The 25,327-nt window shown below is 43.2% G+C and overlaps 1 protein-coding gene and 1 long non-coding RNA gene across 5 annotated transcripts in view; one reads left to right on the forward strand and one right to left on the reverse strand.

Annotated features, from left to right (window-relative positions):
- The window catches only part of LOC117452551 (dual specificity testis-specific protein kinase 1-like), a 43,695-nt gene extending 29,595 nt beyond the window's left edge, over positions 1 to 14,100 (reverse strand). The window contains exons 1-2 of one of the 4 annotated variants that reach the window (XM_034091247.2): positions 13,941 to 14,099; positions 10,202 to 10,265 (exon numbers count right to left, since the gene is read on the reverse strand). In XM_034091247.2, coding sequence (XP_033947138.1) covers positions 10,202 to 10,232 — 31 coding nt within the window. In that variant the 5' untranslated portion in view covers positions 10,233 to 10,265; positions 13,941 to 14,099. Of the gene's footprint in view, positions 1 to 10,201; positions 10,266 to 13,940 lie in introns of those variants that run through there. The other 3 variants (XM_034091248.2, XM_034091249.2, XM_034091250.2) reach the window with 3 other exon arrangements.
- A 1,380-nt stretch (positions 14,101 to 15,480) lies between these two features.
- LOC139434378 (uncharacterized) lies at positions 15,481 to 23,335 on the forward strand. The gene is made up of 3 exons (XR_011643725.1): positions 15,481 to 15,638; positions 22,372 to 22,461; positions 22,979 to 23,335. It is a non-coding gene; the product is annotated as an uncharacterized lncRNA (long non-coding RNA).
- Positions 23,336 to 25,327: the final 1,992 nt, after the last annotated feature.

Here is a 25,327-nt window from a genome sequence, read left to right on the forward strand (position 1 = left end):
TCGCAGCTCACTTTAACATTTCAGTAGACAAGTATAAAGTAAAAAAAGAGATAAGAGAGAAAATCCTGCAAAAACTAGAGGAGTTAAAGATTCTTGTAATCCCAAGCATGTCAACTCAGCCTAGGGCTGAGGTGTCTATTGAAGATGATAGGGAAAGAGTATTAGCTACACCTAGAGTTGACAAGTTTAGTCCTCAAGCTCCTCCTGCAACGCTTCCTAGGTTTGAGGCTTTCTCTCCGGGTAGCTTAGGTGCAAGTAGTAATGCCAAACTAAAAGTTCGTCTTGTCCGTCTTCAGATGGAGGGCCAGGAAAAGGAGCGTAGAGCGGACTATGAACACAGGCTGCAGATTCGCAAGTTAGAGATAGAAGCTGAGAAAGAAATCACGTTAAAGCGGCTTGAAGTTGATGCCCTGAGAATCTCTTCAGAGCAGACATTTGAGAGGTCAAGACCTTCACATACAGTCTCTCATACAAAGAGTTTTGATGTTAGTAAAAATATTGCTTTAGTGCCAACTTTTAGAGAGTCAGAGGTTGACTCATATTTTTGTGCTTTTGAGAGAATTGCTACCGCACTGGTCTGGCCTAAAGACATGTGGCCAATCCTACTTCAGTGCAAATTAGTAGGTAAGGCTCAGGAAGTGGTATCTTCACTTTCTTTGGAAGAAAGCTTGCAGTACGAAGTGCTTAAAGAGTCGATATTGCGTGCTTATGAGCTTGTGCCGGAGGCCTACAGACAAAAGTTCAGAAACCATAAAAAGTCTGCTACGCAGACATTTGTTGAGTTTGCGCGAGAGAAGGGCATTCTCTTTGATAAATGGTGTGCGGCTAATGAAGTGAAGGATCATTTTGAGAGTCTTCGTCAGTTACTTCTCTTGGAAGATTTTAAGAATTCTTTGCCTGAAAGGATGGTGATATTCTTAAATGAACAGAAGGTTACTTCACTGGCTAAGGCAGCTGTTTTAGCAGATGAATTTATGCTCACTCACAAGACTGTGTTTTCTTCACCCTTGCGCCCAGATAGAGTTTCAATATCACAAACCGGAAGACCTGATCTTGGCCCAACAACTTTTGAAAGGTCTAGAGGACCACCATCACCTCCACGGGGGACCCGTGAGTGTAACTACTGCCATAAAACAGGACACCTTATTTCAGGGTGTCATTTCTTAAAGCGTAAACAACAATTTTCGCAACGCTTTCAAACGCCAAAAGGCATGGGACTCATTAAAGGAGTTTCCCTATCAGACATAGAAATGTCCCAGGAAGATGATGTACCTGATCCCTGTTTCAAACCCTTTATTTCCAAGGGCTTTGTTTCTTTAACAGGGGATCCTAAAGACCAGCTGCCAGTACAGGTACTTAGGGACACAGGAGGTTCTCAGTCCATTATTAGGGAAGGCATCTTACCTTTAACCTCCAGATCATCATGTGGATCAAGTGCTGTTGTTCAAGGGGTAGGCATGACACTAGTTGCGGCTCCTTTGCACAATGTTTATATTCACTCATCTCTTGTCAAAGGATTCTTTAAAGTAGCTGTCCTCCCTGCCTTGCCCATCAAAGGTGTTGATTTCATCCTCAGTAATGACTTGGCTGGGGGCAAAGTTAAGCCAGTACCTGAGGTCATTGATTCTCCTGATCTAAGTTTAGACGCAGAGAAATCAGCTGAAGTACCTCCCGAAATCTTTCCTGCTTGTGTTGTTACAAGGGCACAGTCAAAGAAATACGGAGAGGACTTGTCTGATTCTTTTCTTGCTACAGGGCAGTTTCTTGAAGACATGACAGTGTCGGACCGACTGCCAGAGGAGGCCCGGTCTGCTGGTGCTGGATCACCCAGTAACAGCTCAGAGCTTGTACAACTGCCTGCCACTCGGGAAGAATTCATGGCAGCCCAGTTAAGTGATGAAACACTTTCTAAATGTCTCTCTTCTGTTATCAGTCAGGAAGAGGCCAAGTCAAAGAAGATGGCCTACATTATGGAAGATCACCTATTAATGCGTCGCTGGATTAGTGATGCCTGTGAGGAGTCAGACTCCTTAGCAATTTATCAAGTTGTCGTGCCAACAACCTATCGTTCTCAGGTGATATCCTTGGCTCATGATCATCCATGGTCAGGTCACATGGGGGTAACAAAAACATATCAAAGAGTTTTAAAACACTTCTTTTGGCCAGGACTTAAGTCTGATGTAGTTCTTTATTGTCGAACATGTCATGTGTGCCAAGTTGTTGGTAAACCGAATCAGGTGATTCACCCTGCTCCTCTCATTCCTATTCCGGTAATGGGAGAGCCATTTGAAAGGGTGATTGTGGATTGTGTGGGACCCTTACCTAAAACTAAAACTGGAAACCAGTTTCTCTTAACTGTCATGTGTGCTTCCACTAGGTTCCCAGAAGCCATCCCACTACGAAAAATTACTGCCCCGGTCATCACCAAGGCACTTCTGAAGTTTTTCTCCATGTTTGGTCTACCGAAGGTAGTTCAAACAGACCAAGGTACCAACTTCATGTCTAAAGTGTTTGCCCTGGTACTTGACACCTTAGGTATCAAGCATGTGACATCCAGCCCATATCATCCTGAAAGTCAGGGGGCATTAGAGAGGTTTCACCAGACTATGAAATGCATGTTAAGAAAACATTGCCATGAGTCTCATAAAGATTGGGATGACGGTGTTCCTTTAGTGTTATTTGCTGCCCGTGAAGCTGTTCAGGAGTCTCTAGGTTTTAGTCCTGCTGAGCTAGTGTTTGGACATGAGGTCAGAGGTCCTTTAAGGGTTCTTAAAGAGCATTTGATCATGCCTACGAAAACAGTTTGCAGTATCCCGGAGTATGTCGCCAAACTTAAGGATCGTCTAAATCGTGCTTGCTCCTTGGCTAGGGAAGCTTTGACCTCTACCCAGGGGAACATGAAGAAACGCTACGACCAGAAGGCGGTAGCACGCTTGTTTCAGCCAGGTGACAAGGTGTTGGTTCTATTGCCTGTACCTGGCTCTGCTCTGTCTACTAAATTTGCTGGTCCTTATGTTGTAGATAAGAAGCTCTGTGAAACAAACTACGTCATTCAAACACCTGACCGCAGACGTCCTACCAGAGTGTGTCATATCAACATGCTAAAGAAGTACTGCACCAGGGAAGACCAAAGTGAGTCTTCTAAAGCTCACCAGGTGGAGACAACCGTCTCTCCTATGGCTTCAGTTTCAAAGCTGAGCTCAAATGAGGATGAGGATGAGTTGGTGATGCGCAGTGCAACACCACAGGGGGCAAGACTAAGCAATACTGAGGTATTAGCTGATTTGCCCAATTACTTGTCTCATCTTCCTGATATCCAAGGAAGTGATATACAGAAACTGATATTTGACTTTGCATGTCTTTTTAATGACACTCCCTCACAAACTTCTGTCCTAGCTCATGATGTGATTTTGACCAACCCCTCGCCCATCAAACAGCGGGCGTACAGAGTTAACCCAGTTAAGAGAGAGGTTATGAAAAGGGAAGTTGAATATCTACTTAAAAACGGATTTGCAAGGCCTAGTTCCAGTCCCTGGAGTTCCCCTTGTGTGCTAGACACAAAGTCAGATGGCAGTCCCAGATTCTGCACTGACTTTCGCAAGGTTAATGCTGTCACTGTCCCCGATGCACACCCATTACCGCTCATTGATGACTGCATCGATGAAATTGGTCCTGCACAATTTGTCAGTAAACTGGACATGTTAAAGGGATACTGGCAAGTTCCTTTAACACAGCGTGCTTCTGACATCTCGGCCTTTGTGACACCTGACAGTTTCCTTCAGTATACTGTGATGCCTTTCGGTATGTGTAACGCACCTGCCACCTTTCAGAGGCTTGTAAATCTTGTATTAGGACATGTTCCAGACTGTAAGGCATATCTGGACGACATTGTTGTCTATTCTAAGGACTGGTCTAGCCACATGTCTACCTTAAGAGAAGTTTTTAAGTGCTTGTCGGCCGCATCCCTAATGCTTAACCTTGCCAAATGTGAGTTTGGAAAAGGTACCGTTCTCTACCTTGGTCAGCAGGTTGGTCGGGGGAAGGTGTGCCCTGCTGATGCAAAGATCAGGGCAATTGCCTCCCTCCCAGTGCCATCCACCAGGAGGGAACTTCGCCGCTTCCTAGGAATGGCAGGGTACTATCGCCGTTTCTGCAGAAACTTCTCATCGGTGGCGGCCCCACTCACTACGTTGACCAGTCCCTCAAAGTCTTTCGTTTGGTCCGGTGAGTGTCAGCAGTCATTTGAGAGCCTAAAAGGTATTCTGTGTTGTACTCCTGTTCTTTCTGCACCAGACTTTTCGAAGCCATTCAAGCTCGAGGTCGATGCCAGTGGAGTTGGGACAGGGGCTGTTCTTCTACAAGAAGATGCACAGGCTATCGATCACCCCGTGAGCTACTTCTCCCGAAAGTTCAACAAACATCAGTTGAAGTACTCTACTATTGAGAAAGAAGCTTTAGCTCTATTGTTTGCCTTGCAGCACTTTGAGGTGTATCTTGGCTCCAGTGTAAAACCTATTAAGGTATACACTGATCACAATCCGCTGGTTTTTCTTTCAAGGATGTACAACCACAATCAACGCCTTATGCGTTGGTCGTTGATTGTCCAGAACTACAACCTTGACATAAGCCATAAAAAGGGGTCCGATAATGTTCTTGCCGATGCACTATCTCGTGCTATGTAAATAAATGTTCATTGTAAGGGCCAAACATACTGTTTGGATTTATATGTGTGGGGGTGTTACGTGCCAGGCAGGCTGTACATGTGTGGTTTTCCTTCCCTCCTGTGTTTCTCTCTTCTCCCTGTCTTCTGCACAGCTAATCAGCAGCTGATCGGTATCTGCCTGTGCACCTGAGTCTGATGGCTGATTGGATCCTCTCACCCTCAGCTGGCCTATCAGCAACCAGGGCCGACCATAAAGGAGGCACCCAGGAAGTCTTCTCTCTCTCACTCTGGGCCTGTTGCTGAGGAAGGAACACGGCTGTGCTTAGCAACTAAAGCTCTTTGGATAAATCTGAACTTTGTTAATGTGTGTGTTGAGAGGTGGAGGAGTTGGGTAAGTCTGGGGTACCCTGTACATTTCTCACCACCGAGCTAACTATTGTTTAGACACACTAGGTAAGCGGATTGTTGCCACCCCTGTATATTGTTTTGTCAAATTCTTTGTAGTTAGTTAGTGAGGGTTTTTGTTTGAGTTTGGTTTCAAAGGATAGTTGTAGAGGTAGGCCTGGTTTTGTTATGCTTGTTTCTTTTGTTTGGCACAATCCTTTGACTCCTCCTCCTCCTCCTCACAAACAGAGTTTCTGTTTAATTGTATTATCTGATAGGTTACAAGGAATAAACCTTTTGTCAACCTTTACTCTGACTCTCTCATACTTATTGGTTGTACGTTATTGTCTCCAGGTCCCCTAGACCTTAGTGGGGACGTAACCCCAAGCCCCAACAAGAGCACGAGGTTAATAGGGAATCTTCGTAGTGGCCAAATGGTGGAATTGTATCTTAAGTGTCGATGCCATTGGGCCCAAAAACACTTCTTCCCATTGAATCACATCGGGGAGCAGATTTATATAAAAGAAACGTAATTGAAGAAGCAAAATAGGGCCTTTTTAAAACAGTCTGTCGATTCACAAAGGATTCATTTAGCTGTTGTGTTGTCACTGACTCAGATGTGTTGCACGCGAGCCAAGATGTGATTCTGAAACAGCTCCAGCTTTGTGATTCTTCTCGACATGGGATGTGAAGTTTACACAGGCAGCATGCAGGGAAACCTGTGTGGGGGGGGGGGGACTTGTACTATCACAAGTCACTGTGAGGTTGACCTGCGTCTGACACACACACCATCAACAGGAATACCAGGGCTGGCCTTCACCACGCTGACGTCCTCCCCGCTGATAAGGAATGCTGCTGATGAAATCTCAAAGCCAAAATCTGTTAGCATCAAAACAACATTTTCCCCCTCAGGATTTTCTTTGAGTTTGGTCTGGAAGATCAGACTTGATGACAATCTACCATCCCAGGAGACATATGACACTGACACTCACAGGAACATGGGTTCTGTCCAAGAAATGACAAAACAGGAACTAAACGCCACTAAAGAATTGGGATTGTGTTGAGAGTCAGGGTGTGGAAACAGCATCCTCTGAGCCTCAGTGACTTCAGGACTAAAGTATGTAAAGGACCGGGCACTGCACCACGGCATCAATCTGACTTCCACTGCCATCCAGTCATGGCATGTCGGCTGGGGCCACATGCATTACAGCTGAACACTAAAACTAGCCTGAGCCAAGCCACAGTAGCTGTTACAGCCCGTCCACACTACAGCGTCGACAGCTTCAATCTGCCCATTCACTTTGAATGGGGTGACGTCACGTTGCCTCGCTTTTTCGCCGAACTGAATTGTGGGTAGCATAGCGGTCTGTCTCCGCCGGAGACGCCGGAGACGCCAGCGCCAGCCAATCAAATCCCGTTTCGAAAAATCTGACAGCTCAAGCCGTAGCCAATCAAACCGCGTCTAAGCTGGGAGAGATATCCCGCCGTTCATTTCTATATTTCAAAAAAAGTCGGAGGAGAAACTAATTATCGCCGTAGCGAATCACCTGGTTTTGTATGACCAGACCCTCTTCACCTACCGGGATACAAACCGGAGGAACCAGCATGGAGGGAGGTGGCAGAGACAGTGGGGGGAACTGGTAGGTTTTCGCCTGTTTGGGGAGTTTATATATATATTGCTTGCATAAAATCCCCGGGGGTTTTTGCTTTGTATGTCGGGGGCGGGAGATTCATGTGATTGGTTGTTGGTCGCGTTGCTTGAATAAAATCTCCAAGCTACAGACACGCCCAGCTCCAAGCTTTTTTTGAAGCTGTAGTGTGGACGCTCCGTTAATTGCTTCATGGATTTTCGAAAGCGAAGTGACGTTCCTGTCAGAGCTGCCCCAAAGCCTTGGTCTGCAGGGTTCTGGATGCAGAGCTGGCAGGACGGATCAGTACTGTGGGGGATCGGATGATATCGGATCAATGAGGGACGACCAGAGCTAGAGCACACATAGCTGTGGCTTCCCACTGGACCACAATCGGCGGGGGATGCAGCGATGCAGAGTGTCGCCACTGTTGCAGAACATGAACCACATGTTTATTTTCAAATCAAGGCACATTAAAAATAAGATTACGAGCATCAGGAGTCTCGACTCAGTATCAAGGATCAGAAGTGAGGGATTCCTGAAGCACACAGAAGTGCATGGTAACAGGAAGTGATCCAGCCTCATGGTCCATGCGAAACCAAACCTGCCAACCGAAGCTCACAGTCCGAGGATTTCGAGAGGTTTTGTGTCAAGGCCAGATAACAGGCTTCTTTAAACTGGTGTTGAGCGTGAACCCTGACCTAGAGTCTGTGGGGTTTTTGTAACTGAGGGCTGCTCTTAGTCTGAAAGTAAGGATAGGAGAACATAAGGCAATGGTTGTCATCTTGCTAATACAAAAACTGTTCCTCTCCCTTTCTTTGGGTGAGGTCTGCTGGTGAAAGCACATGTTCTATAGTCAAAGCCTAACTCATCAAGTTTGGGAAGTTCGGGCCAAGGTAGTTTTGTTCAAGTTAGGTTCGGCAATTTATTAAAAAATCCTTAAATTATTCAGGATTTGCGCAATGTACATATCTCGTCTACCTCACTCCTTCATTGACTGCACTAGGGGCAATAGTTATTGACGGGGGGTTTACCTTGGTTGGTGATTGGCTAAAGGTTACACAAGCCAAACAACCGTTATGACATCATGAAGTGGACCAAATCTGATCAGCTCATTTTCAGACAGGTTTTTATAGAAATGGATCAGGACAAAAAGAGAGAGAATCTTTGTTCCTGAAACGTTCAGAGTCTCTTTACACAGAGGGGACACATGCTGATATAGAAGAGACATGAAGAAGAGGGGACACATGCTGATGTAGAAGAGACATGAAGAAGAGGGGACACATGCTGATGTAGAAGAGACATGAAGAAGAGGGGACACATGCTGATGTAGAAGAGACATGAAGAAGAGGGGACACATGCTGATGTAGAAGAGACATGAAGAAGAGGGGACACATGCTGATGTAGAAGAGACATGAAGAAGAGGGGACACATGCTGATGTAGAAGAGACATGAAGAAGAGGGGACACATTCTGATGTAGAAAATACGTGAAAAAGTTTTGCATGATAGGTAGAATTTAATATATGTATTTATTAATAACAGAGTAAAGGGAATATAAATGTAACTTAATTTTTAGCAAGTCAGAACTACACAGTAAATATGATTTAAACACAACAGCTGACACCTGCCAGGTATTAAAGTCCCACCGACGTCGGACATATGGACACCTTATATGTACTTTTATGCCTTTTTATTTATTTATTTTTGTATCAAAATGTCTTTAACTGCATTATGTGCTCAAATCTGTATTGTACAATGACAATAAATAACCCCTTGAATTTTGACTGTCATCGAATATATGGTCAAATCTACAATCCAGTTGTTCCAATTTCCAGAAGCCTTCTACTCCAATCAGATCACCAAGAACCAATTCCATCGTAACTACAGATCTACAGAGGATAAAATAAATGCTTATTAATTGAAAAAAAATAACACTTATTCCACCCCGCCTAGATTGTTTGATACTCCAAAAGCATTAAATGATGTCTGCCTTGAGATTGTAGCACCTGTATTGCATGGTTATACTCATATATCCAGTGGGCCAGTTAACTAGCAAAGATACCTATAGGGGTATTTTTTCACACCCTAACTGCGTCAGGGGTATTATCAGAGAAACACACTTTGTTCTATATTTTATTATACTTTTATAATTTTCTAATCATAAATCTATCGATCATAAATCTATCGATCCGATTTATGATTCGAAAATTATAAAAGTAGGGTTCACATGTGGAGATTATCCGGCTGAACAAAACGTGATCCGTCTCTTAAATGCGTCTCAACCACAGACCTTATTTCCAGCTATTTTCCAACATCCTATGGAGAGATTGCGTTGCGTTTTGTCGAAGGATCCCATGCGCAGCTTACCTCCGGGTTTTAGGACGTGTCACTCTAATTCCCTTTTGAAAATAACATCTCACTCGTAAAGTCAAGCGAGTGGGATGCAAACAGTGTTGGAGGTCAAGCATAATGTGAAAACAGCACATTCCCAAAGTTCAAGTGGTCAAGTTCATGCTCCAGTATGAAGGAACAAAACAAGCCTGTGTTCCAAAAGACATTCCTGAATGCAGCATTAGAAGCACGGAGAAACAGGGAGCTGGACTGGAGCTGAGTCTTTACGGCCTCACAGACACAGTAGGGATGTCAAGTCCCTGACACAGTAAATAAAGCTGTGTACACCAGAACACAGGACCCCCTTTGGGTTTGCTACAATGTTTTTGCTGTGTCAAAAGAAATGCAACAAGTTCAAAACACGTCCACTGGGGGGGTGGTTTGGAAATGCAGGTTGAAAAACACTGGGTTCATCCTTTTATGGAGAGACATGCCCATCAAGAGGTACCCTCTCTTATCACTGTCACAAAGAAAAGATGATTCCTTCCCTGTTATGCTTCAGGGGTTTTCCCTTTCCTGTGTGTTGTACAGATGTGTGTGCATGTAAATGGTCTGCAAGTTCCATCCATTGGACTTCTTTGTTTACTTCCGTGACATAGTGACATCACTGTGTAACACCCGCGTTAATATTGGCTAGCGCTCCAACATATTGTACGTGTTATGCTAAGCGCGGGACATCCCTAATCGGTTGACCAATCACATCAGAGCAGCCCAGCTAACCAATCAGAGCAGACTGGGCTCTGGTTTCAGACAGAGGGTGAAAAGAGGTGCTGCAGCACAGGCAGTATGAGGACAATAAAGAGCTTTTTGAACATTAAAGCATGGAGACAGTAGAGACACTACATGCTGATATGAAGCTGAACATTTGCTGAATAGGTCCTCTTTAATAAATATGTATTAGTATGTATTATTTGTAAAAGCTCTGGCCTGTACAGGAAGTTAGAAATGGAGGACAGGCCTCTTCTCAGAGCAGAGCTAAACAGGACACAGTGACCTCATCACAGACACACTGTCACTGCTGTGTGGCGGACATGCGGCGCTGCAGCCCTGCACACGTCTCGGGTACATATTCCTCATGGTTAGTACATAACAACAACATGAACAAAACATGAAGAAAAATGTCTCAATACTTACTCCATTGATTTGATAAGCTATTCATATGCATCTTGCGAGGATGGTGGAAGCGTCTGTGCAGAAACTGAGGAGGAACCACATACATGCAACAGCACATGAGCACACCGCACAGACAGGACTTTTACCACAACAACACACACTGTAAGGGCAACACTGAAAACATGACATGAGGACACATGGCGATCAGACATCGCAGACACAGTCAAATAAACACGGGGGGTAAACCTTTCAGGGTGGCAGCACGAATGGGGCGAAGCCTGCGAGCTAGTTCAGGCAGTCGACTGAGCACCAAGGAGACATGACCACGTGACGCGCCTCGTCCCTCTGACAACCAACCAAACACATCCTCCTAGACCTGCCGCTCTATTTAAGCTGCCAGGTCTGCTGCCTCTGCCTCGCTCATGCTGCTGCTGCTGCTGCTGTGGAGTGATGAGGCCGAGCCTAGACGCCAAACTCAAACTATAAGCTGCTTCTAAGAAACATTAAGAAACACGTGAGTTGTCTGGCTGAACTTCTCACATCGCGGTCTGAACAGATATCCATTACTTTCACAAAACAATCTAAGACAACTGACAAAGACATGGATGGATTCAAACTGATCTGAGGGGTGCTGTTGAGTAGGGCTGCTCGATTATGGCAAAAATCATAATCTCGATTATTTGGGTCAATAATTTTAATTGCGATTATTCATTGACTTTGAAAACATCCATTTATTGTATTTTAAAACAAATACAAATAATAATTTGAATAATTTAACTGTTGAATTATACGTTCAGAGTAATCACCAAAAACCAATACAAAATAAAATAAATTATATATTCATATCTACATTTAAATAAATAATATCAAAATAATAAATACCAATAAACAAGATCAACAAACATGTTGCAGTGCACTGTCACAACCTGAAAACTCCTTAACATATAGCCAACATTTCAGTAAAACATATTCATTATCCCACTCAGTTAAACATTAAAGGCTGGCCCACCGTCATGGTCCAGAAGTAACAGGAAAGAAATGTTGAACTACAATTTAAGACCAAATGAAAATGTTTTGGCCACCATGGCAAATGCTGGTAGGGCTGCTCATGTCATCTCTTAAAGATGTTTTGCTAGAAACTAGGGCTGCTCGATTATGGCAAAAATCATAATCTCGATTATTTGGGTCAACAATTGATATCACGATTATTAGAAACGATTATCCATTTACTTTGAAAACATCAATTTATTGGAGAATTTTTTTTAACAGTATGTTTTGAACAGTTGATTACCCTGAACTTTAAGTATAACTAAACTGAAAAACCAATAAAAAAAAAAAATAATACATTTTTTTTTTTAATTAATAATAATAACATAATCGTTATATTTCGATTACGTTGTTTTCGTAATCGTTGCAAGCCATAATCGTAATTGCGATTAAAATACGATGAATTGAGCAGCCCTACTGTTGAGCCCCCCACAACTTATTTAGCTGAGAAAGCAATAATGTATACCCTACAATATGTTTTCTATGTGTCAGTTAAAAAGAAGAGCTGCAAGTTGTCCGTTCCAAACTCCTGAGAAAAGATGTGATCAGCAGCTAGCCTCTACCTGTGTCCGTCTGTTTGCTGCTAGCAGCTCACCTTCAGTGATGCTACTGTAAGGGTCCTGCCAGCTGGAAACAACGTTGATTATTACACGTCTTATTTGAATACTCAGTTCTGATTGGTCAATTTCGACATTCTGTAGTCGACTACTTCTCTATATCTAGATCGCAGGGGACCATGTGCAGTCATAGCAATCCACATAAAGAAGTCCAGTCAATTAAACGGCAGCTATGGCCAAACAAATGCATTTGGTCTATTCAGAAAACACAATGGAACACTTTCAGGGGTTTCTAAACTTAGGATTCATGATGGCTAAACTGTCCCCATAAAGAAAAGCAAAAGAGTGCAAGACAAGGAAGGAGGATAAAAGATAGGGAGCAGGACGTCAAATAAATCAGCAGAAGACAGATAACAAGTCAACACTCAAGGGATGGCAGAAGAAGACAGACAGGAAGTAAACGGTAAGGGAACACGGTATGGGCTCTGGCGTGTTTAAAGACTGGTTCATGGAAGAGAAAACATGAACAGACTTGGTTACGAGGCAGAGAAACCCCTCAATGAGCATCGCCGTCATTTTAAGAAAACCTGGTTGTCGCTGCAGTTCCAGCTGTTGCTACAAGAACATGAAATGTTTCCTATCAGAAGAAGAACAATCGTTTTTAAATCAATAACATCAGGTTTAGCAATATGATGTCAAACTATTGATAACATCTGCTTTACAAAAAGGACAGCTTGCTGCATATGATCCCTTATGTGATGGTGAGAACCAAAACAATGAGCGGAGAGATGCTAATAGTAAAACTCTGTGGGATGCTTCGGAGCAGTCGACATCTTTCAAGACAATATGCCTCAAGACCCGCTGTTGTAAACATACTGATGAGTGCACCTCTAAAGTTATCCATCACATAGAAGAGAAATATCGCCTGAAATATGAAAGGTTTTAAAACGACATTTGGACAGGAACCTGCAACATGACCAATGGAATCAGAATGCAAGAGCCGCATTAGGCGCTTAAATATGTATCAAATGACTGCAAAGGAAATGCACAAAGACACCTTCTTTGGGCCCCAAGGGGGGTCCCGATCCCAAGGTTGGGAACCGCTGCAAGGTGTCACTGTGATAACCCCATACAAGTTTCACCTCATTAGCAATGGTGTAAAGTAACTGTACATTTACCCAAGTACTGCACGTACACACTATTTGGATACTTTTACTTATCTTGAGTATTTCTGTTTTAATGATATACTTCTACTCCACTATTTAAAAGAGTTAAACTATATCCAATATATGACGAAAAGTTCTGAACATCAATAATTATCAGAACGTTGTTTGCCTACAAAGGTGAAATGCTACTTGACGCAACAATATCAAAAATCTCAAAATGTCTTATAATAATTGATCACATGTTTCTTCAGTGCCTTAAGCAGCCGGACTAAAACCACCACATTCAGAGACAGTTTCATCCCACAGGCAATACGACTGCTGAAACAACATCCATAACATCCATCTGCTACTTAGTCATTACTTATCTGTTTCTCCAATATATCATTCCAATAACTTGCATATAGACTCTTATTGCACTATTTCACTTTTTAAACAATTTTTCTTTTTGTATTTACTATTTACTTGGAGGAATTCCTGTAAGGAAGCTGGTCAGTTGTAAAGTCAGTCATTTTTAAGCTGGTTGTTAAAGTGGTAAGTCTCTTCCAGAGTTGTGAAGTAACTAAGTACATTTACTCAAGTTCCACCTGGAGTAAATCCACCAGCTGCCCTGCAGTCTACAAAGTACTTCAGACTAGCTGCACCTTCACCAGCTTTGAGAACATTTCATGATCAATCATTATAAAACATATCATATATATTATTCTGAAATGTACCAATCTGCACAACGACTACTTGTGGTACTAAAATATTTTAGATGCTAATACTTTTGTACTTTTACTTGAGTAACATTTTGAATACAGGACTTTTACTTGTAACAGAGTATTTATACTCTGGTACTTTTTCTCCAACAGATCTAAGATGTCTCCCTCCCTGGTCTCGTCCACCTCCTGTGGATCAGCATGGTGAGCAGACTCGCTGCACACCTCTTTATACTTGTGACTGTCATCTGAAAGTTTCCCCGACACAGAAGACACCAGGCAGGGTACTCACACAGGTTCAGGCCCGGTGCTGTGGTCGCTTTATACCGTCGGTGAGCTCTTCTGCATCGTGCCCGTGCTGCCGGTGCTTCAAAGTCGTTCCTCTCAGCGGAGTCGTGCAGCTCAGCTCGCGGGGTGCAGTGCGTGTTTTATGGGTTGTCGGAACTAGAGCCGCAGCGCGTTGGTGGATGGAGAGAGAGAGAGAGAGAGAGAGAGAGAGAGAGAGAGAGAGAGAGAGAGAGAGAGAGAGAGAGAGAGAGAGAGAGAGAGAGAGAGAGAGAGAGAGAGAGAGAGAGAGAGAGTAGAGAGAGAGAGGGGGGGAGGCAGCCTGCCAGTCTGAGCAGCGGGTTTAGACTTTCACTTGGCAGGCTGAGATGTTGATCGCGGGATTTTATATAACAGTTTTTATGTATTCCTTTTGTGAACCCACTTTACTCTATGGTGCTATCACTGAGAGCTACATGGAATCTGTCTGTCAAACTTCATCATATTGATTGACAGCAGTGGTTGAAATAGTACTTAGATCCTTAACTTAAAGGTGGGGTAGGCAGTGGCGTTTTTATATGTACAAAAGTGGTGGGGCACAAAAAACGTAGATGGCTATATATAAGCTTCTGCAGTGAGGTTCATGTCTGGTGAGGCACTGGCACTGACTCTTCAGGTTTACAAATATTATATTTTGACCTAAATCAAAATATAATATTATTTTCAAAAGCTTTTTTTGTCTGATGCTTCAATTAATTTTAAACAGACAGTTCAACAGAAGGATACCCAAAACATGTTACCTTGACATGAAGTCTTACCTTGACATGAAGATGAAGTCCATTTGCCTATCCCTCTGGACAAAAATCTCTATTACTTTTTTGTAAAAGTCCTCCTTATCTTCTTGTCGAATAGATTTATGATTTGAAAATTATAAAAGTAGGTTAGACATGTGGATATTATCCGGCTGAACAAAACGTGCATTTATCTAACAGGTTTGTTTCTCACAGATCTTATTTTGAGCTATTTTCTAAAATCCTATGGAGAAATCTCATTGCTTTTAGGTCGAGGGAAGCCATGCGCAGTTTATTTCCGGGTTTTAGGACGGGTCACTGCAGCTCTCTCGTCTCCTCTTCACACACCACACTTTTCGCGGCACACGTACTTACAGCCAAATTATATGGAAGCAAACAAGAGACAGAAGTATTTGAATTTGATCAGACACCGAATTTATAGCATTGAAAATAATTACTTTGAAAATCATGTATCTGAATGTTTTTTGCTCCGAATTTACCTATGTGAAATAAAAATGTTGAAATTCAGATCCCAAAAATTCAAGTGAAAAAAATTCGACGTCAAATATTTCGGTGTTTAAAATTCGATGTAAAAAAATTCGGTGTATAAAATTCGACGTCAAAAATTGCGATGCAGCATCATCCGGGCTATTCAGACAGGATGATCAGACATGTTTCTAGCCTGGATCCACAAAAACATATTCTGTATAGATTCCCCCTTCATGACAACAGGACTGCTTCTCCTGGCTCCTCTGTCTCACTGCTAGATCCGTTAGCTCCATTGGCTCCGTGATGCTACAGCGGCTCAGCTCATGAGGAGAACACTACTTGAACTCGGCCGTGTTTGTTGTGTTGGCTCCTGGTGGACTATTCGTCATGCAAATATAGGATTTATCTGCGGTTAAAATAGACCGACCGTGAATGCAGTTTCTTCGGTAAGTCAACCCTGCATAAAGTACATATGTTATGTTACTGGTGTTTTTATTAAGCTAACGTTAATGAATGTTTAGAGATGGGTTAGCATTTGAGCAATCGTAGCTCCAAGAGCTACTGTATACCAAAAGGCTTCTGTGCGAGGTTGCTAAAATAAGGTCATCCTTGTACGTTAGATAGTTAGGTTACTGTATGCATTGTTAAGGTTCGTTTAAATTCGCTATGCTCTACTATAGCATACAATAGACTAGCTAACGTCAACGTATTGTTGGAGAGAGCAGTGTATATTAAATCAACCTCAGCATGAAATGTGTGTATCTTTAAAATATATCCATTAGATATTGTAATATGGTTTGTTGAACTGGAGTTATTTATTGCAGCTAACCGCCTATTCGACGAACGACACAAACATTGTTGTTTTTAATATTATTATTACCAATGCCTCTTTTAATTGTATTATCCTCACACTTGAGAAACAGCCTTATCGTGGCTGTAGAACAGAACATGAATAGCGTAGTCAATGCTTTAGTGACAAGGACATTATTTGTTTAAATATTAGACATGACGTTATGTGTGACTTCAGTGAAAATGAAGCTTATCCATTGCATTTGTTCAATAGGTTTGTGTCTTACCCTTACGTGTGTGATGCATATGAATATGGCATATGAAAACAAATTAATTTGACTGACTCGTGAAAAACTCATCCAAAGTAACTGTGATGGCCACAGCCACACAGGGTAAACCAACTACACTGCATCCTCATCTTCAGTAGTTTTGCTTTAGTGCAACTACAATAAAACATGCCAATTAACACCACACATTTGCTCTAGATGGTAAACTCTTTATTTGATTGTAATCTGACATTACTTCAAATATTTTAGCACAGCTAAAACACAAGTATTAATTGCATTCTTTGTCTCTTGAGTTACCATGTCCATTGGGGGAGGTTACTTCCTGGTTCAGCAAAGGGCGTGGCTGAGCGCTGAGGGCTCATAAATACTGCAAGGAGCCAATTGGGACAGATTGGGACAAACCACCTGCTTCCATGTCAAAGGGGGGATTTGGGTTTTGTCAGTGTCCTGTGTATGATGTGACTATTAATTATCCCTTGGGTTCAACTTGGTTTGGCCAAGCCACTATATAGGTTCCTTGGTTTTTCATTGTAGCAGGTCCGTTTTGTTGAGTTAACACCTGTTATGTTTCTTTGAGGTATTTTCTGTTGACCTCTTTTATAAGCCTAGTTATTATATGATGTTTTGTGGATTTTTGGGTAAATAAAAACCCTAGTTTATTTAAACCACTCCTGTGTCCTGTTGTCTTACTGCTTGGTCCCTGACAATTGGTGGCAGTGGTGGGATCATTCAGTGGAGGACACGGGTGTTTTTTTTTCACCTTCTTTTGTTTTTAAAAAAAAAAAAAAAAAAAAGATGCAGCATGCGGGACGTGGAGGGAGAATTACAAGGAAACCGGGAGGACCGACAAGCCTTTCAAATGTCCAGGAGAAGCAAGCCAGTAGTGAAGAGGAGGACAATGGGGCCTCTGGAGTGGTAGAAAGCACTGAGGGTGAAGGTAAGGAGCCATCCATGTCGGACCTGGTGGCCCTGCTTCAGGCTCATATGGGGCAGACGGAGGCTCAAGCGGCAAAGCAGAGCGAGATAACTACAAGACAGGAACAGCGGTTTGAAACAATGCGACAGCAGTTTCAGCTTTTGCAGTTAGAAGTTCAGGCCAGAACATCTCCAGTACCAGATTCTCTGTCCGCAGACGCTGATCCATCAGAGGTGGAAGTCTTACCATCCACCAGCAACCATCCTCAGGTGCAAGCGGAGTTTTTTACCATGGCTGCCCATCCAAACCTTGCAGGTCAGTCTCGCACACACCATGAGCCCAGAATGGAAAGATTAACGGACAATGATGACATTGAACACTTTCTGATTACATTTGAACGGATTGCTATAGCATGCCGGTGGCAGAAAGCAGATTGGGTTTTTCACTTGTTACCATTGCTTACTGGCAAAGCTAGAGGTGCTTATGTGCATATGGACATTGATGATTCCCTTGACTATGACCAAGTCAAATCTGCTATTCTTTCTAAGTATGACATCAACCCTGAGACCTACAGGCAAAGATTTGGTTCCTTGGAGTTTAATCCTGACGAGAGCCCCAATGAGTTGTATGTAAGACTCAAGGAACTTTATGGGAAATGGATCCAACCAAAAGGTAAATCCATACATGAAATTGGTGAAATAATCATACTAGAGCAATATTTGAGAATGTTGTCCCCTGAGCTTCAAGTCTGGATCCGAGAGCGTGACCCAGGATCGGCGATGGAGGCTGCTGGACTGGCTGACGTCTTTGTTGCTGCCCGTAATAAAGGACAACAATGGAGCTATAACTCATGGAGTTCAAAGGATCGACACAAACCAGCTCGACAGTACGATCAGGAGGCACCCTCCGGTGTGGGTAAGCCTCCCAGGTGGGAAAAGCAGTCAGCTAGCAGCCCATTTAAACCTCTTGGTAAAAAGCCAATTTGTTATCTCTGTGGAATAGAAGGCCATATAAAACTTATGTGCCCCCAAAATGCAGCCAAAATGACACAAATGTGCTTTGTGCCTCGCCCTCATATTGAGCATGTGCGTAAGGATGACCAGTCTATTAAGATGACACTCATAGAAGTTAATGGACAGATTATCAAGGCCTTGCTGGATTCTGGGAGTAGTCAGACTCTTGTACACCGGAAGTTTGTACCACCCAACATTATTAGCACAAGAGACACGATCCCAATCTGTTGTGTGCATGGAGATGAGAAAAGCTATTCAACAGCTGACATGTACATACAAGTAGAGGGTCAAACTTACCTCTTGAACATTGGGGTTGTTGATAACTTGCCTTATCCAGCGGTGCTGGGGCGAGATCTTCCAGTGCTGTTTGATTTGTTGGAGGGGAAACAAAGCCAAAAATGTAATGTTGTAGTTACTAGAGCACAGGCAAAATCACCAAATGAGCACTCTGAGACTCTTAGTGCTTTACCTTTTTTCAATCAGGAGCTTGACACAACATCTGGGAGACCTCGGAAAACTCGCAGACAGAGGAGGCAGGAAAAGTTCCAACACACAGTTGTGAACCCACCATCCAGCACTGAGCCAGATGTAACCTTACAGTTTCAAATGCCAGCCAATATCATGGAAATGCAGAAAGCTGATCTATCCCTAGTTTCTCTTTTTCAGACGGCGAAGGAAAAAGAGCCAGGGGCTGAGCTGGACTTCAACGAAGACGAGTATGTTCTGCAAAATGGCATTCTCTACCGTCAGCAGGGGTCGGTGTTGCAGCTAGTGGTTCCCCAAGCAGTTAGAGACAACATTCTCTCTTTGGGACACTCTATCCCCTGGGCTGGCCACCTGGGTAAGCATAAAACCATAGCTCGCATCCAACGCTATTTTCACTGGCCTGGCCTGCGAAGAGAGGTCACTCAATTCTGCAGAAGTTGTCCTCAGTGCCAAATAACATCTGCTAGAACCCCTTCCAGAGCTCCCCTCCAGCCTTTACCCATCATTGGCACCCCATTTGAGCGCCTTGGGATGGACATTGTTGGTCCTGTTGAGAGGAGCAAGGGGGGAAACCGGTACATGCTGGTCATAACAGATTACGCCACAAATTACCCAGAAGTTTTTCCATTAAAATCCATAAAAGCAAAATCAGTTGCTTTCTGTTTGGTTCAGTTCTTTTCAAGGGTAGGTTTCCCTCATGAAATATTAACTGATCAGGGAACTAACTTCATGTCCACTCTGCTGAAACAGGTGTATCACTTGCTGGGTATTCGGAGCCTGAGGACCACACCATATCACCCCCAAACTGATGGATTGACGGAGCGTTTCAACCAAACCCTGAAGCAGATGCTACGGAAGTTTGTCAACAACAGTGGCACAGACTGGGACCAGTGGCTGCCATACCTCCTCTTTGATTATAGGGAAGTACCCCAAGCCTCCACTGGTTTCTCTCCATTTGAACTTTTGTATGGACATGAAGTACGAGGACCTCTCTCACTGTTGAGGGAGATTTGGGAGGGAAACAAGGCGAGGGATGATTCTGTTAACATTGTATCCTATGTTGTTCAGATGAGAGATCGATTGGGCAAGCCGACTCATTTTCTCCAATCTCACATGGCAGTGGCCCAGCAACAGCAGAAGTCCTGGTATGATCGGTCAGCTCGGCAAAGATCCTTCAACCCAGGACAAAAGGTACTAGTTCTCCTCCCAAGTGATAACAGCAAGCTGTTGGCAAAGTGGCAGGGACCATTTGAGATCAAGAAGCAACTCGGGCCCACAACATATGAGGTATCGACCCCTGGGAAGCCACGCTCCAGTAGAGTACTACATATAAATCTCTTGAAAGAGTGGGTGCCGCGACCTGAACAAGAAGCAAGAGTGATGCTCATCAGGGATGTGCAAGAGGAAGAGGAAGTGGAGGAGCAATACCGATACCTATCTCCAGGGGGGGCTACAGTGAGCCATGACCTCAGCCACCTCTCAGAAGACAAACAGCTTCAGGTGAGAACAATCTGTAGGTCAGAATTATTTCAGGAGAATCCTGGGAGAACAGATATTGTTGAGCATGACATTGTGGTTAGAGAAGGTGCTTCTGTGAGACGGCTGAGTTAAAGGATTCCGGAACGCCTGCTGGCGTCACTGAAAAAGGAGGTCGATCTGATGCTGTCCCTGGGGATCATTGAGATTTCGAAAAGCGAGTGGTGCAACCCAGTGGTCCTTGTGTCAAAGAAGGATGGCAGTCTTAGGTTTTGTATTGATTTTAGGTACCTGAACTCAATTTCTTTGTTTGATTCTTATCCAACACCAAGAATCGATGAACTGCTTGAACGGCTTGGAAAAGCCAAATACTTAACCACATTAGATCTTTCCAAGGGTTACTGGCAGGTTCCACTGACTGAGCGGTCTAGGGAGCTGACAGCCTTTAGGACACCATTGGGTCTTTTCCAGTTCACGGTCATGCCATTTGGGCTGCATGGTGCTCCAGCGACCTTCCAGAGGCTTATGGATCAAGTACTTTGTGATTTATATGGTTTTGCTGCAGCATATCTGGATGACATTGTCATTTACAGCTCCACCTGGGAGGAGCACATGGAACATCTGCACACTGTCTTGGATCGCCTCTACTCTGCGGGGCTGACTATCAATCCATCGAAGTGCGTATTTGCCGCTGCAGAGACGGAGTACCTGGGCCACATCATTGGACGCGGGGTGATACGGCCACGGGTCAGCAAGATTCAGGCCATCGAGTCATGTCCTGTGCCACAAACAAGGAAGCAGCTCCGATCTTTTCTGGGCATGGCAGGCTTCTACCACCGCTTTGTACCACACTTCTCTGCCAGGGCAGCTCTACTCACAGACCAGACTGGATCCCGGTCTTCAAATCAGATACAGTGGACAGAGGAGTCCATGGCAGCTTTTCACGACATCCAGGGATCATTGAGTAAGAAACCTGTTCTTTACAGTCCAAACTTTGATGAACATTTTATCTTGCAGACGGATGCTTCTGATAGGGGTCTGGGCGCTGTGCTTCTCCAGGGGTCATCAGACAACCGCCATCCAGTGGCCTACATCAGCCGGAAACTGTTCCCCAGGGAGGTCAGGTATTCAACCGTGGAAAAGGAGGCACTGGCTATCAAATGGGCCCTCGACTCTCTCCGGTATTACCTCCTGGGTAGAGAATTCACCCTGGAGACTGATCATAAAGCGCTTCAGTGGATGGGAAGGATGAAGGATACCAATGGAAGGATTACCCGGTGGTACCTGGCACTGCAACCATTCCGCTTTAACATTCAGCACATCCCAGGCAAGGACAATGTCACAGCTGACTACCTCTCTCGCTGTTTCAGCGAGAGTCTTGAAGGGGGGGGAGTGTGTGATGGCCACAGCCACACAGGGTAAACCAACTACACTGCATCCTCATCTTCAGTAGTTTTGCTTTAGTGCAGCTACAATAAAACATGCCAATTAACACCATACATTTGCTCTAGATGGTAAACTCTTTATTTGATTGTAATCTGACATTACTTCAAACATTTTAGCACAGCTAAAACACAAGTATTAATTGCATTCTTTGTCTCTTGAGTTACCATGTCCATTGGGGGAGGTTACTTCCTGGTTCAGCAAAGGGCGTGGCCGAGCGCTGAGGGCTCATAAATACTGCAAGGAGCCAATTGGGACAGATTGGGACAAACCACCTGCTTCCATGTCAAAGGGGGGATTTGGGTTTTGTCAGTGTCCTTTGTGTATGATGGGACTATTAATTATCCCTTGGGTTCAACTTGGTTTGGCCAAGCCACTATATAGGTTCCTTGGTTTTTCATTGTAGCAGGTCCGTTTGTTGAGTTAACACCTGTTATGTTGCTTTGAGGTATTTTCTGTTGACCTCTTTTATAAGCCTAGTTATTATATGATGTTTTGTGGATTTTTGGGTAAATAAAAACCCTAGTTTATTTAAACCACTCCTGTGTCCTGTTGTCTTACTGCTTGGTCCCTGACAGTAACAGTAAAATAAAAAAGACCTACACAATAATACTCAATCAAACTGATACAGTATGAGGACTGTGATATCCAGCAATTTCTTAAGTATAACAATAAGATTATGACCTGTTTTTAAAAGAAGATAAAAAGTAGTTTGCATGTAAAGAAGTCTGTAAGCCACGCATGTAACTTTACATCTGTTTGTTCAAAGTGTCCTTAAGGTGATCCAGACAGGCTGGACCAGAGGAGGAGAGACAGATCTGGACTCCTAGCAGCAGAGAACTTCAGCACGGATTCCAAGGTACACCTTTTTCATGCTTTACAAAGAATGCATAAAGTAATGACTCTAATACACTGATATACATTCCATTAAACATGACTAAATACTAGATCACCTACACATCAGTGATGTTGAGTGTACTTTCTTAGCAAAAGGTTACATTTACATTTTACCAAGCAACATCACTTTTTTGTTCAACTTTCACATTTCAATGTATTTAAGGCAATATTATTGAACATAGTGAGAGCTGCGACCCTTTGTCTTTCAGTGAGACAACCGGACAGAGCAAGCTTCTACAGTTGCACTACGTTTTGATAACAGTTAAATATTATTTTAATAATACATTTATTTCAATGTTGATGAATTTAGAATGGTTTATTCATAATCTGATTATCTTTGTAGTACACTGTTGGATTTAAAAACACATTAATTAAAATAAAAAAATCATTATATTTATAGACCCTGAACAAACAAACACACCTCTTTCTTAAATAACACACTTGCTCTGCAATAATATGTTTTTTGATATTTCTGTTAGGAAAGGACACGCCTGAGAGACAGGACTGCTTCACCATGTTCTCTTTCTCTGAGGGTCCAGAAGAACATCCAAGAGGGAAAGGAGAAGCTGATGTGATGAGATTTAAGAGCAGTACAGGACATTCACTAAGAGACACTTAGGCCCTTTCTCATTTCACTTATTGCCCTCCTCGAGACTTAGTCCCGCCCACAGGAGATGCGAGCGGAGGAGCCAAGGAGGGGAACCGAGGAGAGAGGAGGAGGAGAACCGAGGAGAGAGGAGGGGAAGCAGCAGGCGGTTAGAGAAATGAGAACTCCTCTCCTCTGAGCGGTCATCTTAAAGAGACGTCCATTAATGATGACAGGAGGCACAGCAGCCCTCTGTCTGATGGACAGATGTGTTCATGACCACTTATATATTTACTTGGATTCATTCACAGTGCGGTATGATGAGACAATAACAGGCTACAGATGCGGACATATACACACACATAGCCTATGTATATATTTATATAAATATATACAATTTCAGAATCAAACGGAGCACTCTCATAATAACGTAACACTATCAGAGACTGGATATACCCAAATAAATGGTGCCAATCTTCAGTCAGATGTGAATGTGTAACTTAACATTTTCAGTAAGAATAACGGACAAAAGGAGTGCAAATGCAAATACAATTTATTGAAATGTGAACTAAAAGTTATCAAGCATGAACCATCACAATTTTTTTTAAATAAAAATGAAATAATATACATAAGTTACACTAAATGTTAATCTGTTAATTGATTAAGTAAACACATTTTGTCAAATAAAGTGACAGGCTAGGTCTGTGCAGGTCGTAACAGCTATGCCCAGCATGGGCTAAGTTCTGTAGGTGCAGCTGGTGCAGGTCCTCCTCCCTCAGGCCGGGGGCCTGTACTACGAAGCCGGTTCAACCTAACCTGGATATGTTTGAGTTAGCCGGTTGGTCTAATCCAAAACATACGCGCTCTCGCTAAACTGTACTACGACGCTGGTTATCAAGTGGATCGCTCAAGCCAGCCGTGTCCTATCTAGTTAGGTGCGCGTTCACATGCAAGGGGTGGTATCTGGAGCATTCGACCAATCACAAACATGGAGAAGCATACCGACAGCGCAGCGTCATACTTCCTGAATGAAAAGTCAATGATAATATTAGACATATGAAGAAGTTAAACTTTAAACATCCATGACTTAAACACTTGATCAGGATCAGAGCCACAGAGCTGCACCTGCAAGATGAATACAGCTGGGAACAGAACAAGTGTTTGAATGCGTACATTAACAGGTTTATGATATCACTGCCCGTCTAAAACACGATCTGACTTCAATTACATTTGTCTCGAGTGTTTCCTCAACTTAATGTGTTGCTTAAAATAATACTTCTGCATACAGTATGTGACACTGTGAGTGTTGCACGGCCAGATACGGCTCAGCTGACTCAGATCAGGAGATATATGATACATTATGATGTGATATGAATGATAATGGGACACATCGACGTCTGCACTCACAGTGCCGCGGACTGTACGTAATGTTACTCTGATCCGGTTACTTATGTTGTGGCAGATATTTAAGTAAGCTTTCTTAACGCTAATGTTCTAATAGTCCGATTGCTCTGAAGATGGAGGTGATATTCTATTAATGTTCACGTTCACACAGTCGGTGATTTTTGCCGGCCGTCTTTCCTGCAATGGCAGTTTTCCTGTATTTCCTTTCTCCTGTAATATGACTTGATCGCTTTAAACTCCGCACACTGAGCTCTGATTGGTCAGCAGGCGGTGTTTTCACTGAGTTGAGCTCTTAGCCTGCAACCTAACCTGGTCCCGACCAGGTTAGCCGCTAAGCATAAGTTACCATGGAGATCTAGCCTGCTAAAAAGAGAACCAGCTTCGTAGGACTGGAAACCCAGAGTTTTCCCTGAATTTAGCCGGCTAAGCGAAAATCCTGCTTCGTAGTATACCCCCCAGGTCCTCCTCGCAGGGAAAGACCCTCAGCCCTCTCTGGCCAAACCAACAGACAGGACGTTCATAAAGCTGAGGTCTCCCCCAAAGTCTCTAATCATCCATCCTGTGAATATGAGAGGGGAACAAATAGTGTAATAGATGCTTTGGACAATAAGAAATATAAAGTTAACTGTTGAGTTGCTCAGTTTTTAGATTGACAGGGTTTAATAATACAAACAAAAGGAGAGGCACCGTAAAATAAAGATTGGTCTTTCAATAAATTGTGTTGATTTTGTCTTTTGAATTGTTTGTCTAAAGTCAAGTACAGAACTGTTACTTATAGTTTGAATGATAGTCTGGTTATAATGTTTGGAGGAGGCATCACAGGTAAGAGCACCATTTG

Source organism: Pseudochaenichthys georgianus, chromosome 9 (assembly GCF_902827115.2).
Source record: "Pseudochaenichthys georgianus chromosome 9, fPseGeo1.2, whole genome shotgun sequence".
Lineage (NCBI taxonomy): Eukaryota > Metazoa > Chordata > Actinopteri > Perciformes > Channichthyidae > Pseudochaenichthys > Pseudochaenichthys georgianus.